Raw genomic sequence first — 20,679 nt, forward strand, 5'->3', positions numbered from 1 at the left:
CTGCTAGTAAAGGATCCCCTTAGAATGAGTGATTACAGCATGGTTGAATTTCAGATTCAGATGGAGGGTGAGAAAGTTAGATCTCAAACCTTAAATAAGCTTATATAAAGGAGACTACAAAGGTATGAGGGCAGAGTTGGCTCAAGTGGACTGGGAAAATAGATTTAAGTGTAGGGCGGTTGATGAACAGTGGCATACATTTAAGGAGATATTTCACAACTCTCAAGAAAAATATATTCCAGTGAGGAGGAAAAGGTGTAAAAGAAACTAAAGAAATAAAAGAAGTTATCCAATTAAAAACACGGGCATACAAAGTGACCAAAACTAATGGGAGGACAGAAGATTGAGAAGCTTTTAAAAGCCAACAAAGAATGACTAAAAAAATAATGAAAAAAGGGAAGATAGGCTATGAAATTAAACTAGCACGAAATATATTTTAAAAAAGCAAGAATTTCTATAGGTATATAAAAAGGAAAAGAGTAGCTAAAGTAAATGTTGGTCCCTTAGAGGACGAGACCAGGGAATTAGTAATGGGGAACATGGAGATGGCAGAAACTCTAAACAAATATTTTGTATCTGTATTTACGGTAGAGGATACTAACAATATCCCAACAGTGGATAGTCAAGGGGCTATGGGGGGGAGGAACGTAACACAATCACAATCACTAAGGAGGTGGTACTCAGTAAGATAATGGGACTAAAGGCAGATAAATCCCCTGGACCTGATGGCTTGCATCCTAGGGTCTTAAGAAAAGTAGTAACAGGGATTGTGGATGCATTGGTTATAATTAAAATTCTCTGGATTCTGGGGGGGGTCCCAGCAGATTGGCAAACTGCAAAGAGGATGGAGTATAAAAGCAGGGAAGTCTTGCAACAGCTATACAAGGTATTGGTGAGGCCACACCTGTAGGGCCCAAGTTTCGGGCCGCGCCTAAAATGGCGCAGCCCCGAACTGGACGCCCATTTCTCGCGCCACAAAGTGCGCCTAAAAAATACTTCCAGATTCTCCGGCTCCCTGCAGGTCGTTTGCAGCTGGGCGCGGCGCAGCAAGAGCTGTAGGGGGCGGAGCTAGGTCTCTGCGCTGAAAACAGTGCCGGGACCTCTGCACATGTGCGCTACAGTGGGCGCGCATGTGCAGTAGCTCCAGGCGCCCAAAACTGTGTGGGAGGGGCCCGAAGCACGCAGCCCCTAGCCCTGACCGAATGGCCTCACTGGGGCTGTGTGGATAAGGTTGCCTCCCACGCCCAGCTCCTGCTTCCTCCCGACCCGAATTGATTCCCGCTCCCACCACCCGCCCCCCCCCGCCGGACCGCGCCCCGCCCGACCCGACCTCAGCTTCCCCCGCTCCCGACCTTCCCCACACCCCTCCGTTCCCGACCTTCCCCCCCCCTCCCCGACCGACCTCCGCTTCCGACCTCCCCCCACCCCTCCCCAATCGACCTCCGCTCCCGACCGATCTCCCACCCCCCCCGACCGATCTCCGCCACCCCCCGACCGACTGACCCCCCCTCGCCTCCGCCCCGACTCGCGCTCCCCCCGATCCGCGCTCCCGACCCCCCCGGACCCGATGCCACCTACCTGTCAATCCGGTAAGTCTAAGCTCGAAGTCTTGGGCCCGGCCGGGCCTGGCCCATTCAGCCTCCCTCTCCTTTCTTTCTCTCTCTCTCTTTCTCCCTTCTCTCCCCCTTTCCCCTCCCTCCCTTCTCTTCCCCCCTCCCCTCCCTCCCTCCCTTCTCTCACCCCACCTCCTCCCTCCCTTCTCTCACCCCCCCCTCCTCCCTCCCTTCTCTCACCTCCCCTCTTCCCTCCCTTCTCTCACCTCCCTCCCTTCCCCTCCCTCCCTTCTCTCCCCCCCTCTCCTCCCTCCTTTCTCCCCCCCTTCTCACCCCCCCTTCCCCTCCCTCCCTTCTCAACCCCCCCTCCCCTCCCTCCCAGCACGCTGTTGGATGGCTCCCGGTGCTGCAGTCGGTAAGTAGAAAATGTTTTATTTATTGATTTTTTTTAAAATTATTTCTTATTAATTTTTTTTGATTGATTTATTGGTTGATTTATTGATGTTTTTATCATTTATTATTGATGATGGCTCTTTATTTGTAACACTGAAGTGTTTAATCTTTGTAAACTTCCCTTTAAACCCCCCCCCTCCCCCCATTCCCTACGCCTGATTTGTAACCTACCCCTGATTTTCTAAAATGTAGACAAGGTTTTTTCGAGCGTACAAAAATCTTCACTTACTCCATTCTAAGTTAGTTTGGAGTAAGTTTTCACTGCCGAAACTTTGAAAACAGGCGTAAGTGGCCGGACACGCCCCCTTTTGAAAAAAAAAATTGTTACTCCACATTCAGCTAAATACATTTTACAAAATCTTTCTTTTTGGTGGTGGCCCGCAGCTATCTCATTGGTTAGTCCACATGTAGATCACATTCAGCGCAAAACAATTTAGTACAGCGGGCATCAAATAGGTGTTATGCCGCTTATTTGCAGATGCAAAAGGCCAAATGCCTGTTTCAGGTGGAGACTCTGGATGCCACTTCTGATGCCTATACCAATATGGTGATCGGCGCACTAACAGCTCAGAATGTGCGCACGCCTAGCACCCACCATACTGAATGCTTTTGCATCCATTTTACGCCTAGAAAAAGAGCGCAGCATCATCGAATTTCTCGGCTAATAAATTCACAACCTGTTCTACCAGACCGCTTCAAGGTATTCCTCATTTTTAGCTGCACTTAATCAAAACTATTTCATTAATGAATCTATTGATACAAATTTCTTATGGTTCATATCTTACCATCGAATATATTCAGCTCATCGAACTGTTTTTCGCTTTGAAACATCTCCACAAACAGCGAAATATTGTACCGGGGTTCCACTCTAATTGTCCAGGAACAGGTTTGGAAATTAGGATAATTTTCAGGATATCCTGGACTTAATATTACTCCCGATGAGGTTCTGCGAATTTCATTCACAGGACACTGTGCTGAAATTATAAAATTCAAATGGAGATCTGATTATTGCTAAATCACTGAAGAGCAAAAAGGAATTTCAGAAGGCCACATCCATAACTGTTACTTGAAACCGTATCTGAGTTTCACTTGTTCCAGGAATGACAGTGCCAAGGTTTCGCCTAGTCATACAGTTATTACAGCACAGAAAGAGACCATTCGGCCCATCGAGTCCATGCCAGCTCTCTGTAGAGCAATCCAGTCAGTCCCATTCTCCCGCTCTATACCCGTAGCCCTACAAGTGTATTTCTCTCAAGTGCTTATCCAATTTTCTTTTGAAATCATTGATCGTCTCCGCTTCCACCACCCTCGTAGGCAGCGAGTTCCAGGTCACTATCACTCATTGTGTAATAAAGTTCTTCCTCACAACCCCCATGTATTTTTTGCCCAAAACCTTAAATCTGTGTCCCTGAGTCCTTGTACCATCAGCTAAGGGGAACAGCTTTTTCTCTGTCTACCTTATCTAAACCTGTCATAACCCTCTTTTTGTGGGAAAATGCTTCCTGATTTCACTCCTAAATTATTTAGGTCTAATTTCAAGATTATGTCCCCCTTTTTCTGGATTCCCCCACCTAAGGAAATAGTTTATCTGTATCTACCCTATTGAATAGCTTTATCATTTTAAATTACTCAATTCGAACACCCCTCAACCTTCTTGATTCAAAGGAATACCAACAAAGTTTATGCAGCATGTCCTCTTAATTTAACCCTTTAAGCTCCAGCATAATTTTAGTGAACCTACACTCGACCCTCTCCAAGGCCAATATAATCTTCCTGAGCTGCAGTGCCCAACACTGAACGCACTACATCAGATAGGGACTGACCAACGTCCTACATAACTGAAACATCACTTCCTCACTTTTGTATTCCAACTCCTTGAGATAAAGTCCAACATTCAAAGTTTGCCTCACTTAATACCTTGCTTTGTGACGGTCCCTTCTCCCACTCAAACCCAACATCAAATTCAATTGTATTATGGTCACTATCTGTAAGATGCGTTCTTACTATCAAATTGTTACCTAATTCTGGTATGTCACTAACTCCAATCTGACCTGTTCCCTTGACGGTTCTAAAACATATAGAAAACTGCCCCGAATGCATGCTACAAATGCATGGCCTTTACTACATGAGCTGCTCTGCTTCTCCCAGTTCATGTGAAAATTAAAATCTTACATTATAACCATGTTTTATTTCCGATATACTTTGCTAATGTCATACTTATACATCCCACACTACATCACTTGGTCTGTAGACAACTGCTACCAGAGTCTTGTATCCTGCCCCATTCTTGAACTCTACCCATAGTGTTCCCACTATCCGACCTCCCTTCCTGAATCCTTTCTTTCTACTGCGGTAATTGTGTCTTTTATCAATTTTGCTATTCCTCCTCCTTTCCCAATTTTGCTGACCTTTCTAAAGAATCTGTAGCCGGGAATATTTAGCTGCCAATCATGCTCTGATTGCAGTCAGGTCTTTCGAATGGCTACTACATCTTAACCTTTAAGCTGAATTTGTGCTTCTAATTCACTTGTTTTAATGTTTATGCAACGTGCATTTGTGTACAGAACTCCTGCCTCAGTAACTGTCCCCACCCTGCCCATATATCTTGCTGGTCTGTTTTACACACTCGTATGGATTATTCCTCTCCTGCCGCCCTGCCCTATTTACCCTTTCTCCTTAAAGGACAAATTGTAGCTGATTTTGAAAATAAATTGTCTCCATGCTTTATTCACTTACCTTCACAGGATGGTGGGGTCCCTTCAAACTGCAGTTGTGCTAATAGTCTGCACGTCATGAAGTCACTGCCAACTAGTGTGAATCCAGGAGGGCACTGGTACCTGACGATATCACCTTTATAAAAGAAAGAACTTGCATTTATAGAGCACCTTTCATGACCGCAGGACATCCCAGAGTGCTTTACAGCCAATTAAGTACTTTTGAAATGTAGTCACTGTTGTAATGTAGGAAATGTGGCAGGCAATTTGAACACAGCAAGCTCCCACAAACCGCAATGAAATAAATGACCAGATTATTTTTTATTTTAGGTGCTAGTTGAGGGATAAATAATCCCCTTTGAATTGTACCATGGGATCTTTTACATCCACCTGAGAAGGCAGATGGAGCCTTAGTTTGACATCTCATCTGAAAGATGGCACCGCTGACAGTGCAGCACTCCCTCAGCACTGCACTGCAGTGTCAGCCTGCGCTCAAGTCTCTCGAGTGAGGCTTGAACCCACGATCGTTTGACTCAAAAGCTAGAGAGCTACCACTGAGACAAGGCCAAAAACCAAGTGAGCAAATTTTCAAGTCAAGCATATTTTGTTTATTAAATTTTTCTCAAAATTGTTTTGATAAAAAAAGTAGCAAGCAAGTCATATCTTCTTTTTAAAGTTTACTATGATGCAGAGATGACATGTATTGGGCAACTATATTAAGCTTTTTGAACCCTGGCTCGAGGGAACATTCAAGCGACATCTGTAAAAAAAAAAGTGATAAATCAAATGTATTTGATATCACCACCAGACATGCAATTTATTTTCTATCTTGTAGTAATTGAAGAAATTAGACAGTGAGCATCAGATTAGAAAACATAATTTAGGAAAACATCTATGAGTCCATGCACAATAAATATCTGCAAAATAAATGAATCAATGATACTTGCACTTACCTATTTCATAGTCTTCATCCTCGGTCAGTATCGCAGCCAAAGGAACAACTGGGGGTGGCTGACACTTCTTGAGCCAATAGGCTGGAAAATAAATGTGGTTTGAATCACTTACTTAATAATTAATCGAACTAACTGTGCTTTATTCAAAATATATTCCTTTCCAACGTAAGTTAATGCAAGAACCATTTTCTGATTTTGCCAGAGCATCCTTGGCAAGATCATTTTGAAATTACCTCTACTTTACTTATGCAGGCTTATTTTGCATTATCTGCTTGTGATTTTTATTATAAAGTAGTAAAGAATGAATAAACCTGCATTCGTATAGTGCCTTTTACGACCTCAGGACGTTTCGCAGCCACTTAAGTACCTTTGTTGCACTGTTGGAATGTAGGGAAAAATGGCAGCTAATTTGTGCAGAGCAAAGTCCCACAAGGACAAATGAAATAAATGCTGATAATCTGGGCCTCAAATCCCGGCCTCGCCGGTTGCGTACAAACTGCGCACGACCCGGCGAGGCCTCGCAAAAGTCGGTTTTCAGGGCACAATGCGCATGTGCCAAAAACTGGCTTTTCTGATCTGTTAAGATCCTCCGCATCCCTGGGAGAAGGACACCCGCGCGGGAGAGATTGGGCTATTTGCCCAACTCGTGCCGAGCGAATGCCCTTCAAACTCTTACGCCTGGTAAAAGCAGGCGCATAACCTACTTTTACCAGTGTAAGAGTTTTAAAACATATAAAAATTAAATTTAAATACACATTTTTATAGTAAAAACCCTGTTCATTGTGATAAGTTTATTTTAAACCCTATTAAAACATTTGAGTTTGAATCCAGCTCAGATATTTAGAATAAAAATGTCCTTCCTCTAGAGTCCTGGGATTAATTAATTTGACAACCTCAGCTCTAAGTGAGCATGGTTCCACAGTCGAAAAATTGAACAATCTCATTTGTTTTGCAGTCTAGCAGCGGAGTGTGCTGTGAACAGGGAATACCTCCGTATTCCCTTGGAATAAAGTGAAAAGGACAGCTTTACTTTGCCAGGCAGTCGATTGAGAGAATCTATTTGTATTTCCCAGGGCTCTCATTTAGAGGGCGGTGATATTTGTGCACTCCCTTTGTCTTGTGGGGAATATTTCTAAATTATCTGAGTGCAGCAAGGGAAGGAGATGCATCTCTTCCCTACAATCTACTAAAAGGATGTAGATGTATTTCTAGGCACGATAATGCAGTAAAGATACTTACATTTGAATCCAGTCTAGGGGAATACTCTTGTGCAAAGGAGATACTTACACATTCCTTTTTATCTTCGAATGAAGGAGATTGTTTCATGTTAGTTTCAGGTCTCGCTTGTGTGGGTGTGGGGGAGGTGGGAGGAAGGTTATACAAGTTTTGTTTTATTCATTCACAGGATGTGGGCATCGCTGACAAGACCAGCATTTATTGCCCATCCCTAATTGCCCTTGATGAGGTGGTGGTGAGCCGCCTTCTTGAACCGCTGCAGTCCGTGTGGTGAAGGTACTCCCACAGTGCTTAGGGAGGGAGTTCCAGGATTTTGACCCAATGATGATGAAGGAACGGCGATACATTTTCAAGTCAAGATGATGTTTTACTTGGAGGGAAACTTGGAGGTGGTGGTGTTCCCATGCACCTGCTGCCCTTGTCCTTCTGGGTGGTAAAGGTTGTGGGTTGAGGAGGTGCATTCGAAGAAGCTTTGGCGAGTTGCTGCAGTGCATCTTGTAGATGGTACACAATGCAGCTACGGTGCGCTGGTACAGGAGGGAATAAATGTTTAAGGTGGTGAATGGGTTGCCAATTGACTGGGCTTCTTTGTCCTGGATGGTGTTGAGCTTCCTGAGTGTTGTTGGAGCTGCAAGTGGAGAGTATTCCAGCACACTCCTGACTTGTGCCTTGTAGATGATGGAAAGGCTTTGAGGAGTCAGGAGATGAGTCACTCACCACAGAATACCCAGCCTCTGTCCTGTTTTTGTAGCCATAGTATTTTTGTAGCTGGTCCAGTTAAGTTGCAAGTGAATGGTGACCTCCCCCTCCTCCCCGCCATCCCTCAATGTTAATGTCGGGGGATTCGGCAATGATAATGCCGTTGAATGTCAAGGGGAGGTGTTCGACTCTCTGTTGCTGGAGATAGTCACTGCCTGGCACTTGTGTGGCACGAATGTTACTTGCCACTTATCAGCCCAAGCCTGAATGTTGCCCAGGTCTTGCTGCATGCAGGCATGGACTGTTTCATTATCTGAGGAGTTGCGAATGGAACTGAACACTGCACAAACATCAGCGAACATCCCCACTTCTGACCTTATGATGGAGGGAAGGTCATTAATGAAGCAGCTGAAGATGGTTGTGCCTAGGACACTGCCCTGAGGAACTCCTGCAGCGATGTCCTGGGGCAAAGATGATTGGCCTCCAATAACCACAACCAACTTCCTTTGTACTGGGTATGATGCCAGCCAATGGAGAGTTTTCCCCCTGATTCCCTTGACTTCAATTTTACTAGGGCTCCTTGATGCCACACTCGGTCAAATGCTGCTTTGATGTTAAGGGCAGTCACTCTCACCTCACCTCTGGAATTCAGCTCTTTTGTCCATATTTGCACCAAAGCTGTAATGAAATCCGGAGCTGTGTGTTCTTGGCAGAATCCAAACTGAGCATCGGTGAGCAGGTTATTGGTGAGTAAGTGCCGCTTGATAGCACTGTCAACACGCCCTTCCATCATTTTGCTGCTCATTGAGAGTAGACTGATGGGGCGATAATTGTCCGGATTGGATTTGGCCTGCTTTTTGTGGACAGGACATTCCTGGGTTTCCATATTGTCGGGTAGATGCCAGTGTTGTAGCTGTACTGGAACAGCTAGGCTAGAGGCGCAGCTAGTACTGGAGCACAAGTCTTCAGTACTACAGTCGGGGCCCAGAGCCTTTGCTGTATCCAGTGCCATCAGTGTTTCTTGATATTATGTGGAGTGAATTGAATTAGCTGGGGACCTCACATACCAGCATGATTCAGTGTCTTCACAAGAAAAGGGCATAAAATTGGAAGGGGCAAAACAGTTTTGAGTGTTTTAATGTCATTTTAATGCAGTTTAGTAAAAGCACAGAGGATATTTTCATATTCCCCAGTATGCCATACCAGAGCTGCTTCCCTCTGCTCTCCAAACATCCTTGGCAGTATTGTAAGCATTGGCGCAGGCCCCAGGAAGATGTTAAAGGCTATTGGACAAAGTGCCTACGCTAGAAGGTTTTATTGAAGAACATATTGGGCACTGTACTGTTTCCCAATGATTGGGAGTTCAGGACAGATTGTGTTTCATTGTTTGCTGAAAAGAAGACAACAGCCTGTTTGTGTTAATGTCTGGAGCAGACCGAGGTCTCTGGGCAACAATGGCCAGAAAAGAAAACTCATTCCAGGCAATTGGCAGGATTGTTCAGTAATGGAAAACCACTTAGCCCAAGATCAGCTGCGAAGTAGAAACCCATCAACGGCCATTTATGCCATTACCTGGATGAGGTAGCCCCGAAAGGCGGGAAACCGAACAAAGAACTGCCATTAAGTCCCAGACCCAGTGGAAGCAGATGCCATCAGGAGCCATCAACAGAATACACGAACGTAAGATCTGGGATGATGGGCCATTCAGACAATCACCCCAGACAAGGAAATACTCTATTTTGGCAGGAAGAAGCATGGACTGTAACGTATAAGAGAAGGCAGTTTGCTGCCATTTCTCCCTCTTCTCTCTTCGCTTCAAGAACTGTGCACTCCATCCGGGATGGAGAGGAAACCCACCAATGAGGGATCAAGAGCCTCGTTACTCTACCTTCGGAAAGGACCCTCGAGACCAGGACCTGAATGTTGCAACGGCAGCACGGAATCGGAAGAGAAAGCTTTCCCCAAGGAAGAAGCAGCGAGTATGCCAACAGATAATCTGGATGAGCATTATCTAAGCCCACGCACCGTTAAGACCACCAAATCGAGTGTGAGGGGGTGTTGTGTGTCCTAAACCAAGCCTTAGGGGTTTAGTGGGGGGGTGCTGCATGTGATTATAGTGTGTGTAGGTGGGATTTGTTGGACAAATCCAGTTATACCCTGTATATTACCGTAGTGTGTTGTTTTCTTAGTCATCTTAATTTGCGACAGGAGCCTGTTAGGATGGACCAGTTTTTGTACTGTTGTACTGTTTTGTTTACACCACCAGGTGTTACTTTTACTGGTGTATGTGTATGTGGAACCGAATAAAGTATTGTATGGTTGAGGCCGAAAGACCTGTCTCTGGTTCAGTTTTCTGTTTCCCCCAAATAATTCCCATGTCTAGAACTGTAGACTGGGGTGATTCGAAACCACCAAGGCAAACCACCTACAGCTATTATACTGAAGAATTCACAAGATAATCCTGAAGATAATAAGTTGTTAAAATAGTGGTCTATTAGGTTCAAATACTATTTCTTTAGTGTCATATGTGGAGCTGGCGTGCACTTTAAGTTCTATTCATTAAGTACAAAAACAAATCTTATTGAAACATATAAGATACTGAGGGGGCTTGACAAGATAGATGCAGAGAGGGTGTTTCTCCTCATGGGGGAATCTAGAACTAGGGGGCATAGTTTCAGAATAAGGGGTCACCCACTTAGAACTGAGAAGAGGAGGAATTTCTTCTCTCAGAGTGTTGTAAATTTATGGAATTCTCTGCCCTAGAAAGCTGGGGAGGCTGGGTCATTGAATATATTTAAGGTGGAGATAGACAGATTTTTGAACGATAAGAGAGTGAAGGATTATGAGGAGCAGCCAGGGAAGTGGAGCTGAGTCCATGATCAGATCAGCCATGATCTTATTGAATGGCGGAGCAGGCTCGAAGGGCCAAATGGCCTACTCCTGCTCCTATTTCTTATGTTCTTATGTTCTAAGATGCTGCCAAATTCATGAAAATATTTACATAATGAAAGGCTTCTCTTGCAGCTTCAGTTCTGTACAGCGGATAGTTAGTGTGTATCCACTCTCATAAAGCGATCAAAAACAGATGATTTTCAGCACGAGGGAGAAGTAGTTCAAGTCAACAGTTTTATCCCATGCATTTTGTGTGATTTTTTTCTTTTAATACAACAGGATTTAACAAAACGCCAGTTATCAAATTAAATCTATTCTACCGAGTTAATGTTTTCAACTGACAATATGCTTTCCAGTTGCTGCACGTGAATGTGTTTTACACTATACAGATGCTAATATTCATTAAATCAGTTTGACTTGTACATTATTAAATGCAGTCACAACAGTCAGTCTAAAATGGTAAGAAACACACTTTATTCAGACTTATATTTTTGAAGGAGAAAAAAGCTTATGAAAACTGCAGCAAGGAATAACTAGCATCACTTTTCATTGCTGTAGACAGTTTCAACAAGTATTTTATTGTTCCAAATGGTTTCTGCCTTTCCTCCCCCTTGAGGCACTGATTCCTTTCTGAGGTCTGATTCCACGTGCACCAAGCAGCATATGGCGCCTTACCATGGCCATTATTCATGGGAGAGCCTTCGCAGTAAGTGCTGGCAGACTGTTCTACTGTGAAGCCAATCCTGCCTCCAGCTGATGTCCATATATGCTCAGTGGAAACTGATTAGGATCAGGAACTCTGCCCAAATTTGCCCTCCATATGTTGAATTAGTTGATTTTAGCTGAGCTTAAATTCTGACTGGCGCCTCGGCTGAAATCAGCTTATCCAGGAATTAAACATGAAGGTTTCCTGGTTTATACAGTTCAGCTACGCATTGGATAAACTCAATTGAGCCATAGGGAGAATGATTTTGGAAAATCTGTACAACTATAGCGAATCTTAACTGTTAGGTGCTGATAATCCAACCTTATGTCTAGTGCTCGGGTTATCAATGTTGCTAAGACCTGATCTTTCCAACAATACAAGGTTAGCTCATTTGAACATTGCACTGTACTGGCACTCCAGGTTGTGCTGCTCATGACATGCTGGGTGCACGGGAAGGGGCAGAGGAGGCAACGGTGTAAAGGATCTGGAATTTCAGGCAGCACAAATCAGTCAGGGTAACTGGTTGCCTATTCAATGCTGACAGAATTCCCCAGTTTGAAGGGGGTCGTGGGGGCGTGGAGAAGCAGAAGAGACATGGGACAGTGGTCAAAGGCGGCATAGGGGTCGGGGAAGAGGAAGCAGAGGTAGCACAGGGACAGCTGCAGCAATGCTCAAAGCTCTTCAATTGAATTATGAGGAGGGCCCGCTAATTTTATTTTGATTGGGGAGTCTTTAATGAGCTTGTGCACAATGTACGTATAGGCTCCCAATGCACATCATGCTCATTAACTGCATTGATATTAGGGTCCTCGGGAGTGTTACAGGCCTTGGACTTCCACACCCAATAATATCAGGAGTCTGCCACTGGATTATCAGTACCTAAAAGAGAAGCATATTTTAGTTAAATAAAAATGTTTGAAAATATATCAAACTGGGATGTTTTTGCCTCTTCACAGCCTGTTCTTCCCGCATCCATCCTGTGTTCAAGTCAGATACAGTGACAGATGCAATAGTGAGGTTGCTGTATTGTTCATGCACCATGGGAATGCTGGTAGAAAGGTTTGGAGTGCACAAAAGCACGATGGCTGTAAGTGACAGTACTAATATGGATATTTTTTTAAATTAAGAAATCAGTGTTGGAGACCAAGGTAGAAAAAAATAGAAAAGTAAAAGTAAATCAAAAAAGTTGTAATTAGCTGACACCAAACTTGGATGTTCAAAGCCCATGGACTATAAGAGAAACGGAAGTGAGGGCTTGCTTTATTTTGAGGTCCTGAGGAATAATGAGTTGGGAGTAGGAGACAGTGTGATAAGTCTAAATTAGAAATGGGAGGGTATACATATCAGGAAAGGATGAACAGGCTGGGTCTCTTTTCTGTTGATGAGAAGGCTGATGGTGACCTAATAGAGGTCTTTAAAATTATGAAAAGTTTTTCATTGAGTAGACAGAAAGAGAGTGTTTCCACTTGTGGGTAAGAGCAAAGCTAGAATCCATCAATATAAGATAGTCACCAAGAAATTAAATAGGGAATTCAGAAGAATTCAGTGGTGAGAATGTTGAAGTTACTACCAGAGGGTGTGGTGAAGGCATAGTATAGATGCATTTAAAAGGAGGCTAGACAAGTATATAAGGTTTATACAGATAGGGTTAGATGAGGAAAGATGGGACGAGGCTCAAGTAGAGCATAAATGTCGGCACGGATTGGTTGGGCCGAATGGCCTGTTTCTGTAAATTGCAACATCATAGAAGCTTTCTGTTTGAAATAGAGACAGCTGGAAATACACAGCCTCTCATTCAGCACCTCTACAGATGAAAGGTGAGTTAATGGGCTGAAATTTTCACCTTGCCGGGCGCGTACGATGTGCGCACACATCCGAAGAGGCCTCGCAAATGACGATCCCGGCACATGTGACTCCAGGATATGAATACGTACCTGGAGGAAATGTTCCCATACACTGCACAGTGAATGGAGGCCTCCGACTGGAATCGTACATTCCTCCTGGAGCACCAGGTAGTTTAATTTTTAAAAATTCTGGTCAGAGGCGTTTGTCCGAAGGAAGCCTCCGACCGCAATTTTCCACCAATGTTTCAAGTGCAGCCATCTGTTTGTTTAATTTACAACGATTTTAGAGCTCAGAACAAATGAGAGGAAAGTTTGGAGGAACAGTGAGTGCAGCCATACTGATAAAAAAAAAGGCAAAAAGGGGTGCAATAAGAGAACTTAGTGAACAACAAGGGAAATTAAGGATAGTGTTAAATCCAAGGAAAAGGCATATAAATTGGCCAGAAAAAGCAGCAAACCTGAGGACTGGGAGAATTTTGAAATACAGCAGAGGAGGACAAAGGGTTTAATTAGAAGAGGGAAAATAGAATATGAGAGGAATCTTGCTGGGAACATAAAAACTAACTGCAAAAGCTTCTATAGAAATGTGAAGAGAAAAAAATTAGTAAATCAAATGTAGGCCCCTTGCAGTCAGATTCAGGTGAAGTTGGGGAACAAAGAAATGGTGGACCAGTTAAACGAATATTTTGGTTCTGTTTTCACGATGGAAGACACAAATAAGCTTCCAAAAATACTAGGGGTCCGAGGGTCCAGTGAGAAGGAGGAGCTGAAGGATATCCTTATAAAGCGGGAAATTGTGTTAGGGAACTTGATGGGATTGACGGCCGATAAATCCCCGGGGCCTTATAGTCTGCATCCCAGAGTACTTAAGGAAGTGGCTATAGAAATAGTGCATGCATTGGTGATCATTTTCTAACAGTCTATCGACTCTGGATCAGTTCCTATGGACTGGAGGGTAGCTAATGTAACACCACTGTTTAAAAAAGGAGGGAGAGAGAAAACGGGTAATTATAGACCGATTAGACTGACATCAGTAGTGGGGAAAATGTTGGGATCAATTATTAAAGATGAAATAGCAGCACATTTGGCAAGCAGTGACAGGATCGGTCCAAGTCAGCATGGATTTATGAAAGGAAAATCATGCTTGACAAATCTTCTGGAATTTTTTGAGGATGTAAATAGTAGAGTGGACAAGGGAGAACCACTGGATGTGGTGTATTTGGACTTTCAAAAGGCTTTTGACAAGGTCCCACATACGAGATTGGTGTGCAAAATCAAGACACATGGTATTGGGGATAATGTACTGACGTGGATAGAGAACTGGTTAGCAGACAGGAAGCAGAGAGTCGGGATAAACGGATCCTTTTCAGAATGGCAGGCAGTGACTAGTGGAGTGCCGCAGGGCTCAGGGCTGGGACCCCAGCTCTTTACAATATACATTAATGATTTAGATGATGGAATTGAGTGTAATATCTCCAAGTTTGCAGATGACACCAAACTGGGTGGCAGTGTGAGCTGTGAGGAGGATGCTGAAAGGCTGCAGGGTGACTTGGACAGGTTAGGTGAGTGGGCAAATGCATGGCAGATGCAGTATAATGTGGATAAATGTGAGGTTATTCACTTTGGGTGCAAAAACACAAAGGCAGAATATTATCTGAATGGCGGCAGATTAGGAAAGGAGGAGGTGCAACGAGACCTGGGTGTCATGGTTCATCAGTCATTGAAAGTTGGCATGCAGGTACAGCAGGTGGAGAAGGCGGCAAATGCTATGTTGGCCATCATAGCTAGGGGATTTGAGTATAGGAGCAGGGAGGTCTTACTGCAGTTGTACAGGGCCTTTGTGAGGCCTCACCTGGAATATTGTGTTCAGTTTTGGTCTCCTAATCTGAGGAAGGACGTTCTTGCTATTGAAGGAGTGCAGCGAAGGTTCACCAGACTGATTCCCGGGATGGCGGGATTGACATATGAGGAGAGACTGGAACAACTGGGCCTTTATACATTGGAGTTTAGAAGGATGAGAGGGGATCTCATAGAAACTTATAAGATTCTGATGGGACTGGACAGGTTAGATGCGGGAAGAATGTTCCCGATGATGGGGAAGTCCAGAACCAGGGTACGCAGTCTTAGGATAAGGGGTAGGCCATTTAGGACTGAGATGAGGAGAAACTTCTTCACTCAGAGAGTTGTTCACCTGTGGAATTCCCTACCGCAGAGAGTTGTTGATGCCAGTTCATTGGATATATTCAAGAGGGAGTTAGATATGACCCTTATAGCTAAAGGGATCAAGGGGTCTGGAGAGAAAGCAGGAAAGGAGTACTGAGGGAATGATCAGCCATGATCTTATTGAATGGTGGTGCAGGCTCAAAGGGCCGAATGGCCTACCCCATTTTCTATGTTTCTATGTTTCTAATAAAGAGAGGCTGGTGATTAGGGTTGAAAAAAGCACTGCCTTATCAGGTGACAATCTTTCTCCTGGGCCTTGACCAGGAGTGGAGAAATATGTTAGTGAAGCCTCCCCATGTATGGAAGCTTGTAGAGAGCCAGAGTGTGGAGGACAACAGTTGTACAATTTCACAGTAAGGAAAAATGATAGACATGTTAAAATACAATAAACATTTCAAATCTGCAGATGGCTAGCAGTGGAATCTGACAATTACTGTCGCCAATCGCAAGTTGAGACACACGACTCCTTCAGCACCCTTTAAAATGTATACAGTATACCAACTCAACAAGTGGGAAGCAAAAACCTGTTACCTTCAACGTGATGATGGCAGGTTTGCATCACCAGTTTTCTGTAGGCTCATTTCTGAAAATTGAGCTGCTCTTTGCTCTTATCAGATGGAGATTAAACCCTAGTATTTCAAGCCTGCATCATTATATTTTACCTTGGGCAAATGGAGTTAAGAATATGAAATATCTATCTTAATGTAGTTTTTTTCCATTACAAATATAAAGATATTAATATAATATGTGCATGATTTGACTTTTACTTAAATGTGGGAAAATAATATGGGTTAAAGGCTGTTGGGGCATTTCATCAGTGTAATTCCTTGGTGTAAATAATACTTTACATTTCTAAAGAAGGACCTTCTAAATAATTCAATGTGCAAATGTTCAAAAGTATTTTTAATTCATTAGCATGCATTGCTGAAACAAACTGACCGTGAAAATTGAGGACAAAGAATCCCCCTCCGGAGAAGTCACTGTGAAACTTGATAAGAACCTGATTGGTGGAGCTGTAAGCTGATTCCAGAGCTGTATTACCACTGAAAACTCCTAACTGTGGAGCAGTCTGGTCAGGCCCATCCCTGTATAATGAAAGAAGACAAGTGTGTCTGAAAATTAGTTAAGGAATAAATGATCAACTTTTACTACTGATTATAAAGACTTAATATGGCAAGATTAAGGAGATCAGTTTAAAACAGAGAAAGGTATTATTTTAATTTTTTTATTATTTATTCATGGGATGTGGCCATTGCTGGCAAGCCCAGTATTTATTGCCCATCCCTAATTGCCCTTGAGAAGGTGGTGGTGAGTCGCCTTCTTGAACCACTGCAATCTGTGAGATGAAGGTACTCACAGTGCTGTTAGGGAGGGAGCTCCAGGATTTTGACCCAGTGACAATGAAGGAACGGTGATATACTTCCAAGTCAGGATGGTGTGCGACTTGGAGTGGAAGTTGCAGGTGATGGTGGTCCCATGCACCTGCTGCCTTTGACCTTTTAGGTGATAAAGGTCGCGGGTTTGGGAGGTGTTAGCGAAGCAGCTATCTATTGAGTTATATTTGCAGAATTTTATTAATATTAATTTCCTTTAACATATCGTTTACATATGCATAGCACCACATATTGTGCACAATTTTCCCCAATGCCGTTTTTTGGCATATTGCCAGAGTTACGCCCGTTATTTTGGGTCCCGCATACTTAAAAAAAATAAGTAGCAAGTTTCCCTATTCCATTTTTTTTATTTGGCGCTGCGCAGCCTGTCCTTTAGCTTCAGGGGAGGTGGAGCCTAATGTCTGCGCAAAAAAACGATGCCCACCTTCTGCGCATGCATGAAAAAAAAGGACGTTTTTGACGTGACTGTTCTGGGTGTGCACGCCCAGTACAGCTCCCGGTCTGCATTCAGCCATTTTTTAAGAGCCACTTTTGTGTGAGAACTTTATTCTCATTGGAAAAATCGGAGCTGCAATACAAGATGCAACGTGGCTCAAGGACGAAGAATGTGTTACTGGATGCAGTGGAGGCATTAGTTACTGTAGTTGAGGCCAGATGGTATGAGCTGGACACCAGCAGAGGTCACATAAAAGTTTCACAAAAAAGAAATGAAGAAACGCTGGAACCAACTTATAGAAGATTACTGTGCAATGGTGACCACCCCGAGGTCTGGAGGCCAGTGCAAAAAGAAATGGCAGGACCTTGGTCAAGTAGTTAGTGTAAGTAATATTTTCATTTATTCACTGGAATTGCAATTGCAAATGTGACCATCTGGATGTCCCACCCTGCAGAAAGACACCCTCTCTAAAAAGTTATATTTTCATCTTTGCAGAGAAAGGTGGCACACAACAAAAGGGAAAGAACTTGAACAGGAGGAGGTGCGGCAAATCTGCAGCCACTGACACCCTTGGAAAAGAGGGTTGCTGCTTTGCTAGGTCCTGCCTGGAAAAAAAAACACTGCACAAACTGGGCCCACGCTCGAAGGAGAGGGTAAGTTCTGAAAATTCCACAGTCTGGCTTTGATAAAAGTTAAGTACTGCTCGGGCTAGCCATGCTTCGGTTCATGGGGATGTCTCCGTCAGCTACGCTATCATTCATCGTTGTCCTTCAAATCAGTCCGTTGCCTGCGCTGTGTGAGCCTACTCATGCCACCCACACTGCCCCCTCCTCTTGTCTGTTCTGTTATATTTTGCAGAACTTGAGGCCAACTCTGACGAGGCTGAAGCCAATGCAGAAGAAGATACAGACATGGACGAGCCTGAAGAGGAGAATATCTTCCAATCCCAACTTCCAGACCAAGGGCATGGGTATGAGGGGAAGGTGGAGGTGCTGGATGAAGCTGCCACTGTTGTACTCACTCTGGAGGAGGTGCAGGTGCTGCCATTGAGGTGCCAACCCCTTTCCTGAGTGGTATGAGTGTTGCTGGGACATTCCATTGTTTCCCACAGTCCAAGGCTGGAGATTCCAGTGGGGTGCAGTGAGGTACACCCAGGGTCCCACCGTCTGAGGCTGCGGGTCCCAGAGGAATGCAGCGAGCCACACTCAGGGTGAGGAGGGGAAGGAGAGCTCGACAATGCTCTCCTGAAGTGCAGGATCTAACAGATGTGGCTCAGATGATGGCAATGAGTGCAGAGATCATTGACCTTACGCGGTTACTCCTGGACACCATTAGTGGGGTGGGTGATGAGGTATTGGGACTGTCGGGAGAAGTAGCAACATTCTCATGAGAAATGGGAACACTGTCTGGGAACATGAGGGAGGGAAGGTTGCAGGTAGTTGACACACTGTTGCTCAAGATGAGGGAGGGCATGTCATAGGTAGCAGAGACATAGTTGGCGAACATCAGGGAGGGAATGCCGGAAATAGCTGTTGCAATAAGGGAATACAGCCAGATCCGCTGTCCATCTACAGAATCAACTGCCACTCTCACTTCAATCCCAAACCAGCCTCTGAAGAGGCCCAAGCCGGGCCTTCCACATGACTGCCTGCGCCCCCACCCCAGCCCTCCCCATCAAGAAGTGCGCGTTACCCGAGATGTTCGAAAGAATAAGCTTGGTACCAACCCAAGAAACACTGCGCCACCGCCTGTGGGCAGGGGTGGTGGAGTCACCAAGACCAAGCGCAGCGGGCAGTCTTAGAATAAGGTGGAGCAGCCTTTCTTTGCTGTTGTTGTTATTATTATTGTTGTTACTGTTGTAACTGTTCACAAATTAAAATGTTTTGTAAGTTTATGTAATTTACAAGTTTAAAAGTTTGTAAGTAATTTTAACTGAAAACTTTAAAGTTTGATACAAGAATAATTTTATTAAAGTTAAGTTAAGTACCAACAAGTGTTTGTTAAACTTTTGAATAAAATATATTTAAAACTTTAACTGAATCATTTCCATTATTTGTTTCATTAACACAACACAACATTACGGAACAGGTCCAAACAGTAAACATGGTCCATGTAGAATAGTTGTCGCTGAGCCTTCAGGCAGCAAAGGTTGAGCTTTGAAGCATTAAAGGGGCACGACAGCCTGCCCTCCACTGCCGTCGTTCTCCGGGTTCAGGTAGTTGCATGGCTTCCTCATCCTCGCCTTCCTCCTCCTCATCATCATCTGCATCTTCCTCCTCATCATCAGCCACTCTTCACCTCAGGTGGATCTTCTACAGGTGAGAACTGCTGCCTCATGATGGCTAAGTTATGCAGCATGCAGCACACAGTGAACTGACCAACAATCTCAGGGGAGTTTTGCAAGTAGCCTCCGGAATGGTCCAGGCATCGGAAATGCTGTTTCAAGATGCCAATGGTCCTTTCTATTATGCCGTGCGTCACAATGTGCAACATGTTGTATTCCCAATCAGCTTCCATCTGGGTTACATGTAGGGGCATTATGAGCCAGGTGGCGAGGCCGTGCGCTTTGTCTCCCAGTAGCCAGCTCTGCCCTTCTGACTGCTGCAGAAACATGGCAGATATAGCGCTCTCGCATCGGATGAAAGCATCATGGGTGCTCCCAGGGTATCTAGCGTCAACTGACATGATGTGATGCATGCCGTCACACATGAGTTGCACATTAATAGAATGGAAGCCTTTTCTATTTCTGTACATCTTGGTGCTCCAAAGGTGCTCACAAGGCGAGGTGGGCACAATCAATGCAGCCTTGTACCGTTGGGAGACCAGCAATCCTGGAGATGCCCACAGCCCTTTCACGCATTGCCTGGGCGGTCATGGGGAACTTTATGTAATCATTCCTCCAGGCATATAGTGCAGCAGTCACCTGCCGAATGCAGATATGTGTTGCATGTTGAGAAATGGCGCACACATCCCCAGTTGTGGCCTGGAATGATCCAGATGCATAGAATGAAAGCGCAGCTATAACCTTCACTTCAACGGACAAAGCAGTCCTCCTGATGCTTCTGGGTTGCAGGTCTGCTTTTACTCTCTCATAGATCTTGGTTGCAACTTCTTTTTGGAGAAATGCTGCCTTCTGACACAGTCTGCATCACTCAGGTGCAGGTACGAACACCTGTCTCGATATATCCGACATGGGTAAGGCCTCCTGCCTATCATCCTACATGCTCCGAGGTTCCTCATGCGAGGACGTGGAATCAATTGTCTCCTCCACAGTACCATCATGCAGAAGGCTTGCACAAGGTATGGCATTGTCAGTATTGCCCTCATGATTAAATTGTACCTTTGCAAGAAGCTCAAAATGGCAGGCAGGACGAGGTACTTTGTTGTCTCTCTCCCCAAGGTCGATGCCTTAGTATGGACCACACCCAGGTCTAAGCATGCGCAATGGGCTTGTTTAGACCGGGAAGCATTCCTCCCCCCGGGCTTCATTTGATGCTGCTTGCTGCATAGTGTAAGGCTTCTCATGATTTCAGTTCGGCTTCAGCTTCCCCACACCCCCTCTACCCGGGCTTCCTT

The 20,679-nt window shown here is 44.5% G+C and overlaps 1 protein-coding gene across 1 annotated transcript in view; it reads right to left on the reverse strand.

The window, feature by feature from the left end:
* LOC139266579 (CUB and sushi domain-containing protein 1-like) overlaps positions 1-20,679 on the reverse strand; it is a 3,131,815-nt gene that overhangs the window by 267,949 nt on the left and 2,843,187 nt on the right. Inside the window, exons 44-47 of the mRNA XM_070884173.1 lie at positions 16,213-16,358; positions 5,674-5,754; positions 4,743-4,856; positions 2,792-2,980 (exon numbers count right to left, since the gene is read on the reverse strand). Coding sequence (XP_070740274.1) covers positions 2,792-2,980; positions 4,743-4,856; positions 5,674-5,754; positions 16,213-16,358 — 530 coding nt within the window. The remainder of the gene's footprint in view (positions 1-2,791; positions 2,981-4,742; positions 4,857-5,673; positions 5,755-16,212; positions 16,359-20,679) is intronic.

Source organism: Pristiophorus japonicus, chromosome 7 (assembly GCF_044704955.1).
Source record: "Pristiophorus japonicus isolate sPriJap1 chromosome 7, sPriJap1.hap1, whole genome shotgun sequence".
NCBI classification, from domain to species: Eukaryota; Metazoa; Chordata; class Chondrichthyes; family Pristiophoridae; genus Pristiophorus; species Pristiophorus japonicus.